Source organism: Serinus canaria, chromosome 25 (genome assembly GCF_022539315.1).
Source record: "Serinus canaria isolate serCan28SL12 chromosome 25, serCan2020, whole genome shotgun sequence".
Lineage (NCBI taxonomy): Eukaryota > Metazoa > Chordata > Aves > Passeriformes > Fringillidae > Serinus > Serinus canaria.
In genome coordinates, this window is record NC_066338.1 from 7,054,823 (window position 1) to 7,067,242 (window position 12,420).

Consider the following 12,420-nt stretch of genomic DNA (forward strand, 5'->3'; position numbering starts at 1 on the left):
AACACAGCCCAGCCCTGCACTCCCCAAGGTTGGAAAGCCCTGGGATGCCTTAGGAGGATGGAGCACGACTCCTGCGGGATGTCTGCCTGGCCCCTCTTCCGTCCTGTCCATGGGCATGTCCCCAGGGGATGGCATGGCATGGTATGGCATGGCCTGGCATCGGGTCAAGGCGGCTGTAGGCACCAGTCCTGCTGGCCAGCTCTGCCACTCACCCTCCTGCTGTGGCTGGAACAGCATCACCTGTTCAGTCTCCTGTGCTGGGAAAGTTCCAGGGTCTTCTTCCTCCTCCTCCTTCTTCTCCACCCAGGCCAGCTTGGGCACTCTTGGGGGTCTCTGCTCCATGTCTCTTACTGGATTTGTGGTATTTGCAGGAGAGATGCCTTGGAAAAGCTCCAAGTCACCAAATCCTGCAGTTGTGCCTGGAAGGCACCTTTAATAAAAAAGCCTCAGGAAGGCAACAGGACAGCAAGTCCTGCACTCAGTCCCAAGGGCTCCTGCCACAAGGACAGGAGACTCCTGTCAACGATTGTGGTCTGGCCTCGAGGGCACTGGCAGCAGGGATGGGAGATGCCTCTGGGGCACCAAGTCCCACGCTCTACCCTCGAGGGCACCTGCAAAAGAGAAGCCTCAGGGAGACCACGGGTTGGCAAGTCCTGTAGTCAGGCCTCAAGCTCAGCTGCAGGAACAATGCCTCGGAAAGCCTCCGGTTTGGACACGAACGAGTGCGCTGTGTGGGGGCTCCTCTGTCCCGTCCTGTCCCGTTGCGTGCTCCGAGCACTGTGGTGTGCTCTTGTCACTGCCAGCTCCTGTGTCACCATGTGTCACAAAGGGCCCTTGGACACCTGTTCTATGCCACGGTGCCCATGCTGCACTATGTCACAAAGAGATCTGCACACACAGCTGCCTGCCCTGGGGCCGCCCCCAGACCACCCAAAGTGGCCCAGGTTGAAGGAATCTCTCACCCCAAATGTCTAAGACAGCTTGACAGGGTCTTTAGGAACAGCTCAAACCATCAGCAAACACTGCCCTGCTCTGTGGGCTCAGGGCAGCAGAAGGAGCCCCCAGGGCTTTGCTGGGCAGGGCACGGGGCCTTCCACAGAAGCTGGCTCAGCCTCCTTGGGACACGTCCTGGCTGATGGCCATCCTAAACCCACGGGTGTGACATGGACATGGAATGTGGGTGCCAGGATATGAATGCTGCTTTGACCCCTGTGGCCTCGGGAGCGCTGACATCAGCAGGTGTGGCAGAGTCCCTGCCCAAGCAGACCTGCCACCCCTCAAGCCCTGGCATCGCTTGGGCTCATCTCCTGCCCCAGAGACCTGTGCCCCCAGGGGGCTTCTGTGCCAGAGGGAGCCAAAGCCCACGTGCACTGGGGACTGTGCTCCTTCCTGCAGGGGCTGTTGGCAGGAGCACCTGGAGCAACTGCTGGCAACACTTGGTCTCGGTCAGAAGCTCTCACTCCATGCTGAAACTATTTTCTCATTTCCTTCAGCACAAAAACACCTTAGTGGCAAAGGCACATAGGAATCTGGCATTTAAGAATCCTCACTTCAGGAAATCTTTACTTCCCGTTGCTCAACTCAAGTAGTTCCAAAAATTTGCAAACTTCCCAAATTCATTGGGATGGCCTGAGAAGGTGAAGAGTTGGAATTCTGCTTTCTGTCTCAATGCAGCAACTCATTTGCCTTAACATCATCCCCTGAGAGTCACTTAAAATAACACTGAACAGAGGTAAAAAAAGGGCCATTCTTTGGTTTGCAAATGGTTTTCTATGAAGGGATGATATTATCCTAATTCTCTTAAAGAATAAAAACTCTCTAAAAATAAAGTCCACTCAGTGTTACAAAAGTAGCCCAAACAAATGAATAGATGGCAAAAGGGCTAATCCTCCCCCTGGTACAGATATCTAAGTGGCCAGTAAAGTACAGCTCTCCCTTCTTGTTCCCTGCAGGAGAATCAGGACCGTGAACAAGAATAGTCACAGATATTCTTTCTGTCCTCCATAACCAAAGTTGTGCCAAACCACAGATGCTGCTTTCAAACTGACTCAAATTCCAGCCTACACTTCTCACCTTCCAGACAACTCCTTCCCCGACACCCCATCACCACCAACACCCCCAAACTCCCACATAGAAGCCCTCAACACCCCGCCAGGACCCCCAGCTGTCCCTGTCCCTCCGCAGAGCTTTCCCACCCTCCAGCAGACCCCCTGGTTCCCAGCACATGTCATGGGATGGCACTCAGGAGGATCTGCTCCAAGGCCTTCCTCAGTGGCAAGCTCAGGCTGCCAGGTCTATGGTTCCTGGATCACCCTTCCCATCTCACTGGGAGCTCCCTGGGAAGCACTTTCCTTGAGAAGCAAGCCCCTTTCCTCCAAAGGCATTTCCCCAAATGTGTTGCTTTCCTGGGGAACACCAATACACTCTTAAGAAATGCTGGCAAGGCTGAATGACTTCAGGTCCTTTCAGGACAGGCACTCCAGCTCTAGCTCGTGTTCCCCCAAGTGTGTTTCCAGGTGGAGGTTCAGAGGTGCAGCCCCAGGCCCTCTACAAACACAAGCTGCCCACTGCCTCTTCACCTGCCTCAACTCCTGCCTGTGGTCACAGCAGCAAAACCAGGCTGTTCCCAGCCAGAGCCCAGAGCCCTGTTCCTGCAGGACGCTCTTGCCAGCACCTTCCAGGACTCTTGGCTGTGCACACAGAGCTTTTCATGCCCGCTCCCGACAGGCTTTGGAAGGCAGAGCACAACCTGGCTGGCTCTGCCACCAGCACACCCCAAACACAGGTGGAGGAAGAAGCAGCAGGGGCTGTTTTGCAGCCATGCCCAAGAGAAACTGGAAGGGTGCCCTCCCTCTGGTCTCACTTGGTTGGCTTTCTGACTGGCTCTGAGCCTGGGGCTGCCATTCCTCACTTGTGGGGACCAGAACCACACCTGGGATCCCAGTACTGCCTGACAGCGCTCCGTGCACTGGCACAGTCGCGCCTCTGAGTCTCAGGCACCGTGCTGCGGCTTCATTTGCCCTTAGGCAGACCCAGAGCTCTCTGTTAACCCCAGATGGTCTCTGGTTCTGCCTTTTCCCTGATCCTGTGCAGGGATGGAGCACTGCTGTGATTTCAGGAAGCTATTCTTGAAACCTTCCAGCATTCCAAGCTCCCTTGCCCTCCATGGATGCTTGCCATTGAATCCCTCACAGCTGGGTTCAGAGCATCCTCTGGTTTGCTCTTCCAAAGTTCAGGGGCTCCAGGGTGCTCAGCAAGATCTGTAACTCCACAGTGTTGTGGAACTGGACCTTCAGCACAGGGACCTTTGCAGCCTGATCTGCCCTCTTTCCTCTCTGTCTGTGCACAAAACACGGTGTGGAAGAGAATGGCAGGAGGGGCCTGTGTGTCCCAGGGCTCTGGATTTGCATCACTCCAGCTCCACAGAGATGCAGGTAAAGCAAAGAAGCCAAACTGTTTATTAATGGAAGGCAAAGCAAAGGGATGAGCTTGGAGGGAAGAAAGAGGATTGGCAGGTCCTGAGGGCTGGAGGGAGGGAGCTGTCAACAGCAAGAGAGAAGGCAGGAGCTATGGGAGCTTCCCAGAGGCTCAGCTGTGCCAGTCATCAGCTGTGCCTGGAACTCCAGCTGATCTCCTCTGGTCTCCAGGTGGTCTCACCTTCCAAGGGATCTGGAGGTCTTAAAGAGACACTGGTTCTTCTGAGCCAGAAGATGAAAGTAGTTCTGCAGCTCTTCCCTTGAACATTACCTGAACAAATATGCCTTTGCAGGAGGAGCTGTTGTCTTCACTCAGGCCTTGAAGGGCTGAAAGAGACAGGAAAAGAGCCACAGTCAGAACCTGGATGTGAAGGAATCCAAGGAGACCTTTCTGCCAGAGCCATCCCATCCAGCTCTTGCCATGGCCGCAAGAGAGGAGGGGCCAAGGGGATCAGCTGCAAGGTGCTGGCCATGAATCCCCCTGCCCACATCCCTGAAATCTCTGTGTGCTCTGCCCACAGCACCCCTCGTCCACACAAGGAGCGAAGCCCACCACAGCCGGGGCAGGGACTGCAGCTCCCTGCCCAGGGATTGCAGCTAACCTGTGGGAATCCACAAAATTAGAGGGTTTTGGGAAAGCTGCAAAAGGCAGGCCTCAGAGACAACAGAACTGTGATTAGAGCTAAGCAATAGCCATGAGATAGGTCAGCAGAAAAATTACTTTAAAAGTAGAAAAGCAAGGACGCATAGAACAATGGTCCATGTATTAACGCTTGTCTAGGATAACTTCCTAAGCTGCAGAAAAGTTTATTTAGCAAGATATTAGGAAGTTTGAAGTTTAATAAGGGAGCTCTGTGCATTGTGTGTTAAGGCTTACAAGCAGGCATTGTATTCGAAATAAGCAAGCATTGTTTTAACCAAAGGTACGTGTGCTTATAGTGCTTGGATGGAACCACTGTCAGTATGCTTTTGCGTTGTGGGATTGGTCAAAAAAGTTATAAAGTAAGTTGTAACATTAAGTTCTTTGTCTGCTGCTTGGGATGTGAGCTGCTGGCATCTTCCCATTGTCATAGCCATGTAATGAGACTGATGCTGAAAAATAAAACAGCTCAAGGCACGTTCCACAGCAGCCCCGTCCTGTTCGTGATTTGTACATAGCCCCCAGCCGGCGGCACTCACCCAGCCAGCCCCTGCTGACAGCCCGCTGCCCTCACTCACCCTCACAGAGGGCCTGGAGCTCTTCCTTCTGCCCCATCAGGAGCAGCCTGGCCATCCCTGGGAACACAGGCTAACTATAACTAAGGCTGCTGTGGCTATTATCCAGTTTGCTTTATGGCCTAATAAGGTGAGGAATTGATGGATTTTTAACTTCTTCTGGAAGGCAGGCACATGGATTCAGAGCTATCAGACATTAAGTGTATGGTTTTGGGTTACTTTAATAATAGTACTTACTGTGAGGAAATGACACTGGGGGAAATTTTCTCCCAGCCCTTCACCCAGCTCTTTGGGTCTGCCCCACCAGTTTTCAAAGGGTTCAGATCCACTCTAAGTGCTGATGATACCATACAGTGGTTGGTGTTGCTGATAGGCCTGTTCTATTTAGCATTCAGAGATAAGGGAAGATTAACCTGGGTAACCACGCTGACACCTACCTCAGAGACAAGGGATGCTGCTGCCCAGAGCCTGACCCTGCCCCACAGCCCATCTCAGAAATGAACCACCCAGGTTGGGTGGGGGTTCTAGTGAAAGAGATGGGCCAGATGCTGAAGGAGTACATTTCCACAGCTGGTGAAAAACCCTCCCCCTGCCTCAAAGAGGGAGAGTCTGATGGTGCAGCAGTGGAACCCACAGATGTTACAACTGTCCAGGTTCCAGCTGAACTGCAAAGGCAATCACAGCCAGCAGCAGTTGCCCTGGTGGAAACAAGGAGATCTAAGACAAAGCCAGAGCAGCCAGATGAGAATAAGAAAGGAGGGCCCTCACAACCCACAGGAGAGACAAGAGTTGAGATCATCACTGAGTCCCTGATGTATGAAAGTCTCTGTAATCTGTAAAAAAGACATTGTACAACAGGGACGTGAGGTTTATACAACCTGTCTACTTTGGGTCTGGGACCTTATGGGTACAGGTGTGCAACTGGATGGTGGTGAGGCAAGGAATCTGGGACCCTTGACCCAGGACTCAGGTATCAATCAGATTTTTGTAAGGGAGCAAGGGTCCCTTTCCTTCTGGGAGTGGAATTAAAGAGTGCCAGAGAGAGGTTTGTCCACAGGGAGAGAATGCAGGAGCAGCACCATAGAATGTGCTGGAAGACCCTCTGAGGGGGGAGGAAGGGATCCAACAGCTGAGAGAAGTGGCAGTATTGGAGGTTCTCTTTGGGAGGGATGGACAGCATGATAATGACCCCGACAAGGTCAGGTGCACATGGCAAATGTGTTGGAGTCTGGCAAATCTGGGGCCATCTCAATACACCACCTTCATTGCAACGATTAATGCTGATACCAACTGATAGACAGTGGGCTCTGTTGCCAACAAGCTTAGAAATTATGAAAGTATGATCAATGGGCCAATGCAGGCTCATGTCTCTGCTGTAGTCCAAGAACTCAGAGAGGGGATGAGGGAGGAGGTGAGGAGGAACAGTTCCCACATTGCACCAGTGGCTAATTGCCTACATAGGATCTCCCTTAATTTTTCATCCTCTACCTGTTTTTCAGTTGCTGCAGCAATTTTTTCTACAAATTGCAGAAAATCACCTTGCTTTATAGTGACATATTTTTGTTTTGGAGCTGACATTTCCATTGTTTTAGTTATAGCATTCATACCTAATTGATGAGCCTGTGTTAAAACCAGGGGATCCCACCATGCCTGTAAATCTGGATTAGAAAAAGGCCCTTGACCAAGCAAAACATCAACTCCTACAGCATGACGAGGGTCCTGCTGAGGTAGTTTCATTTTATCTAAAGCTGTTCACTCAGCTAATTGCCTCCAATTTTCTTGAAGTACGTTTTACTGCACTGGTTGAAACAAAACTGTCGCCAAATGCACAATATCATAAGGAGACAGCAAATGTGTATTAACAATATGAAATAATTGCATTACTTCAGCAGAATTAATACCAAATTTAGCTACTTTACACTGAAGATCCTGCACAACCTTCCATGCAAAAACCTCATGACTATCACTTCATCCTGAATTAGGAACTGCTTGAAACACAGGAAAAGCCATTTTACCATTAGCAACACTAGTGGCAACACTATTAGCATCCATATCAAGAGCATCCGAGCCCTATTTTCTCCACTAAATCCCAGTCTCCTATCTCAGCTGCTTTCCTTTTAACATATTCCCAACACCGAAAAGAATCATAAGGAGTTACATTATCAGAAGGCCGAGCTTTTGAAACACCAAGCTTATTTCTACTACCAGTTTTACCAAGGTTATTTCTACTACCAGTTCTATGAAGCTTATTTCTATTACCAATTTTACAGCAAACAGAAGTATGCATTAATTCAGACCTTTTAACCCCTGTAATTTCCTCATGGTCACTATCAGAATCAGAAAACAAAGGAGGAGAAAGAGTTAATATTTCCATGTGTTTATGCAGTTCAGAGTCAGAATCAAGCAAAGGAGTGGATGGCTCAATTTGTTTCTTTTTTAAGGTCATCTTAGCTGGCCGCTGTGCCGAGGACTCAGAGTTAGATTTAAAATTAAGTTCAGCTAGTCGCTCTACTAGGGGAGGGGTACGTGGATTTGAAGCCTTTTACAGACAAACACGAAGAAGCCTTATCAACTTTTCCCGTAGCAACAGACCCAGAAACAGTCTCTGCAGGAAAAATCCCAGCAGAACACTCAGGCTGAGCTTCTCCCCTTTGCTGCTCCCCAGCAGCTACGAGTTCCTCCTCCAGGTCTTTCTTGTCCTGCTCTGCTTTCCACTCCTTTAAGGTGTTATAAAGCAACCTCCAAGTAGGAGATAAATCTGCAGCTGCTTTATCCCCATTCTGAATTACTTCCAGAGTTTTTCTCCAACTTCTTTCCAAGCTCTAACACTAAAAGCAGTAGTGACATCAGTCTTAAAATTTTGAGACTTTGCCCATATTAAAATACTACGCAGAGCATAGTCCCTTGTTTTAACTCCTTTTCTTTTTAAGGAAGTTTTCCATGTAGATAAAACAATTTGTTCTTTGCTTGTTAAATGATTTCCCATTGTTCCCAGCGGCTCACCTTTTTTCCAGGTGTCAGAATCAGGTCTGGACTGGCAGCTGCACCCCGCTGCTCTCAGCTTCGCTGGGCTCCGGCCTCGCTGCCCCTCGTCCGGCAGTTCCATCACGTCAGGGTAGCACCAAATGTCACCATTGGGCCAGATGTGACACACACGTGACCAAGGTCCAAGAAGAAAAAAAGTTTTTATTCTGCGTCTTGTCCAGTTCATACACCCTTAACTAAGCGTGATCTTAAGTCATTAACTACATCACAATAACTTATTATATTCATTGGTGCAAAGCAATCAGCGTCAATATAATTGGCAAAAGTTTTACAGAAATTTAATAAGGCACGTATACACATCTACTTAGGCACGTAGTCTAGCTTGCAAAAATTCTCATGTCTCTTTTCTAATCGGTTTCCATGCTGACGGCCTTGTCTTCTTCCTTGCTATGGATATACCTGAAAATCATCAAGTGTTATTTCTTCTGTTAACTCAGCTTTGCTTGCAGGCCAGCTGTCAAGCCCCTCCATACCCATGTCCCCAAGAGCAGAGCTAATGAGGAGCACCAAAACAATGAGCAGGTAGACCAGGCTGCAAAGATAGGGGTGTCAAAGATAGACCTAAATTTGGAACACAAGGGAGAGTTATTCCTAGCTCGGTGGGCCCATGATGCCTCAGGCCATCAGGGCAGAGATGCCACTTGTAAGTGGGCATGAGACCGAGGGGCAGATTTAACCATAGACAGTATTTCTCAGGTTATCCATGACTGTGAGACGTGTGCTGCCATCCAGCAAGCCAAGCGAGTGAAGCCCCTGTGGTATGGTGGGTGGTGGTCCAAGTACAGGTATGGGGAGGCCTGGCAGATTGACTACATCCCACTGCCCCAGACACACCAAGGCAAGAGCCACATGCTCACAATGGTAGAAGCCATCACGGGATGGCTGGAAACCTACCCTGTGTCTCAGGCCACTGCCTGTAACGCCATCCTGGGCCTGGAAAAGCAGGTCCTGTGGAGACATGGTACCCCTGAGAGGATTAAGTCAGACAATGGGACTTAGGGCTGGGACTCATTTCAAGAACAGCCTCATAAACACCTGGGCTAGGGAAGATGGCATTAAGTGGGTGTACCATATCCCCTACCATGCACCAGCTGCAGGAAAAGTAGAGAGGTACGATGGACTACTTAAAACCCAGTTGAAAGCCTTGGGTGGGGGATCTTTCAAAAATTGGGAGCAGCATTTAACCACGTGGTTAGTTAACACCCGAGCTTCCACCAACCAAGCAGGTCCTGCCCAGTCTGAGTCCCTGAATATACCAGATGGAGATAAAGTTCCAGAGGTAAATGTCAGAGGTTTATTAGGGAGGACGGTGCGGATCAATTCTGCCTTGAGTACAGACAAACCCATTTGTGGCATTGCTTTTTCTCAGGGACCAGGATGCACATGGTGCATAATGCAAAAAGATGGAAGAACATGATGTGTACCTCAGGGAGATCAGACTGTTGGGTGAGAACTATGTGTAAATATCACTGTTGGCTGAATGTTACTACCATTGTCTGTGTATAGCTGTATGTTGGATGTATAATGTATTTGTTTGTAGAGTTAGAATATATATTAGTTTAGCAGTAGCTGACGATACGGGGATAAGGGCTGGAATGTCCTGGGTCGACTATATGATGCTTTTAATCCCATTTGTCTGTTCTGTTTATGCTAAATAATAAGTTTTGCACTTTGAAGACTTGTTCCAGAAAGTGAACGGGGAGAGAAGGAGCAGCAGTTTGTTTTCAGACACTGCACTCATTCCTCCACGTTCCTGCTCCTGGACTGTGTTTCCTGCAGATGGATGGACAGCAGGACAGAGCTCTCCTTTGTTTTGGTTAGTTTTACCTCACTGAGGCAACAAAGCTCTCTGGACTGTGGGTTTTTTCCCTTTTCTTTGGACCTGTTTAAACCTCCTCTGTACTGAACACCTAGAAGAGCAGCGGCAGCTCCACCTGTGGCCCACCGGGCCAGGCCTGGGCCGTGGCATTTCCACTGTTGGAGGCGACTGATAAGAGACTGAGCCAAGCTGCAACCTGGGGAGGGGCTTTTCTGAATTTGTCATCTCTTTTGGAGCAGCAAGAGGTTTTATTGTTTAATATTGTTGAGGTTTTATTATTTAATATATTGTTTAATAAATAGGTTTTTTCCAATTTTCTCCAAGGAGGTATTTTCTCCCTAACTGTTTGGGGGAAGGGGCCAGTTGAATCTGCTTTCCTAGAGGAGCCACTTTGGGAGTTCTCTCCCAAACTTGTCCTGAACCAGGACAAAAGGACACCCCAACAATGCCAGTCTGGGCCTGGCAGTGCTGTCCAAACGCTGCTGGAGCTCAGAGAGCCCTGGAGCTGGGACTCTTCCCTGGGGAGCCTGGGCAGGGCCCCTGCAGCCTCTGGGGAAAAACCTTTTCCTGAGATCCAACCTAAGCCTGCCCCGACTGGGCTGCAGTCGTTCCCTCCAGTCCTGTCCCTGGGCACCAGAGGGAAGAGATTCCCACAGCCCCAGCCAGGGACCCGCTCCCAAGGCTGTTGCCATGGCAACCAGGGCTGGGAGTCTTGGTTTCCATGGGCTGGGGTTTAAGAATGGAGTTCCTCACTTTCCTGCTCCAGCTAAAACCACGATGCCCTCGTTGCCCTCCCGCTTCCCATGGAAAGCACAAAAGGCAAAAATCCCAGGCTGGGATAAGAACAATTTATTGGCAACAGCAAAAAGATAAAGAACAAACAGGAACAGAAACAATATTGATAACAGATGGGATAAGAAAAACTATTTACAGGGAAAACTACAACATCATTGGCTGGCTCTTCCTGGCTACGTATTTGCTCCTGCCTGGAAAGGACACCCTTCTCCTCAGGGACAGAGAGAGAGAGAGAGAGACAGTCCCTTTCCAGCCCTTGGCAATGACCTGAGGTGGGAGTGAATGTAATGTCACACCATGGCCAGACCCTCATGTTCTTCAATCTCACATTATGTCACTGGCAGGGGAAGGAAAGGGTACAGGTGTCTTCCCAGCATGGATCATAGGGAGCATGGATCACCAGGGCTCTTCCCAACGTGGGACCTCCAATAGGGGATGAAGCTGCAGCAGTGCATGAAGAGCACTGCAGTGGGGGCACTCGCAGGGCTTCCCTTACCAGTGCCTCTGTTGGTGTTGGGTCAAGGCAGAGCTACAGGTGAAGGTCATCCCACACTGGGGACACTCGTACGGCCTCTCCCCAGTGTGGATGCGTCGGTGGGTGATGAGGTTGGAGTTTTGATTGAAGCCCTTCCCGCAGTCGGGGCAGAGAAAGGGCCTCTCATCCGTGTGGATCCGCTCATGCTGGCAGAGATTGGAGCTGGTGTGAAACCTCTTCCCACATGTGGGGCACTCGTAGGGCCTCTCACCGGTGTGGATGCGTTGGTGGGTGAGGAGGTTGGATCTGCAGCTGAAGCCCTTCCCACATTCCCCACACTCGTAGGCCCATTCCCCAGTGTGAATCATCTGGTGGCAGATCAGTTCGCTGCTCGTCCAGAAGCTCTTTCCACACTCCAAACACTTGTAGGGCTTCTCTTCCACCAGGTTCTGCCGTGGGGATTTGTCCTCCCTGGTCTCCATGCTCAGCTCCTTCCCTGGGGGAGGAAGGACAAGGAGAGGATGGGATTTGTCTCTGTGCCAGAGTGAAGGAGATCCCCCCTGTGCATCCCCAGCAGGACGGCATTGGGAGCGGAGTTGTCCTGCAGCCGGGGGCCATGCTGGGCTGGGAGATGGAGCAGGAGAGAGGGGGGGAAAGGGGCACTGACTTCTTCCTCACCTGCCTGGCTGTCCTGGGACATCCTCATCTTCTTTGCAGCCACCTACTCCATCAGGCGAAGGTTTGGGGATGGGAATTTCCGTTTTGGGAGGAAAACAAGGGATGAGTGTCACCAACATGATTTATGAAAAATCCTTTCCTTAGGATTTTTCCCTCCTGAGAAGCTGAGAGGCCTCAGCAACAAACTGTAAACAATTCTTATCTGCTGCTGTGGAATGCTACAGGTAGATTTGTGATTGGTCTCATCTGGTTGTTTCTAATTAATAGCTAATCCCAGTCCAGACTGTCTCGGTCAGAGACAAGCCTTTGTTATTCATTCTTTTTCTGTTCTTAGAAGCCTTCTGATGAAATCTTTTCTTCTATTTTTTTAGTATAGTTTTTAATATAATTTATATCATAAAATAATAAACCAAACCTTCAGAACATGGAGTCAACTTTCTCATCTCTTCCCTAATCCTGAGACCCTTGTGAACATTGTCACAGATGAGCACGTGGAGTTTTGTACTGGTTTGAAGGCAAACCTGTGGAAGAGCCTAAGCCAGAATTAAAATTTAATAAGAAAATTTAGATCAAACACTCACTTGAGCTGAAAGAGTCAGGGGCTGGTCAGGGGGCTGGTAGCAGTCCAATTAAATGGTGGCTGCAGTGCTGTTGGAGTGATGAGTGTGATTCTGTCAAAGCAGTGATCCTGTGGAAGGGTCTGGCCTTCCTCTGAAGGTCCAGGAGGGGGGGCGGTTATGGAGCTCTTGTCTTCTGGGAATGCAGTAGGCAAGGTGCTCCTGGTGTTCCAAGCCTCAGCTTATATCCACATAGGAATGCCTGGTTCCTCCCCCTGGGCGGAGCATCCCACAATGGGAGGATGTAATTTTATCAGTTCTGCAGGGACACTCAATGGCCCATTCACAGAAGATATCCCC

The 12,420-nt window shown here is 49.8% G+C and overlaps 1 protein-coding gene across 1 annotated transcript; it reads right to left on the minus strand.

Annotated features, from left to right (window-relative positions):
- Positions 1–10,842: 10,842 nt before the first annotated feature.
- On the minus strand, positions 10,843–11,307 carry LOC127060598 (zinc finger protein 22-like). Its single transcript, XM_050984275.1, has one exon. The coding sequence runs from the start codon at positions 11,305–11,307 to the stop codon at positions 10,843–10,845; it is 465 nt and encodes a 154-aa protein (XP_050840232.1).
- Between the last annotated feature and the right edge of the window lie 1,113 nt (positions 11,308–12,420).

Bases quoted from the DNA above. Each gene is read 5' to 3' on its own strand.
- LOC127060598 (XM_050984275.1), bottom strand. From the start codon at position 11,307: ATGGAGACCAGGGAGGACAAATCCCCACGGCAGAACCTGGTGGAAGAG.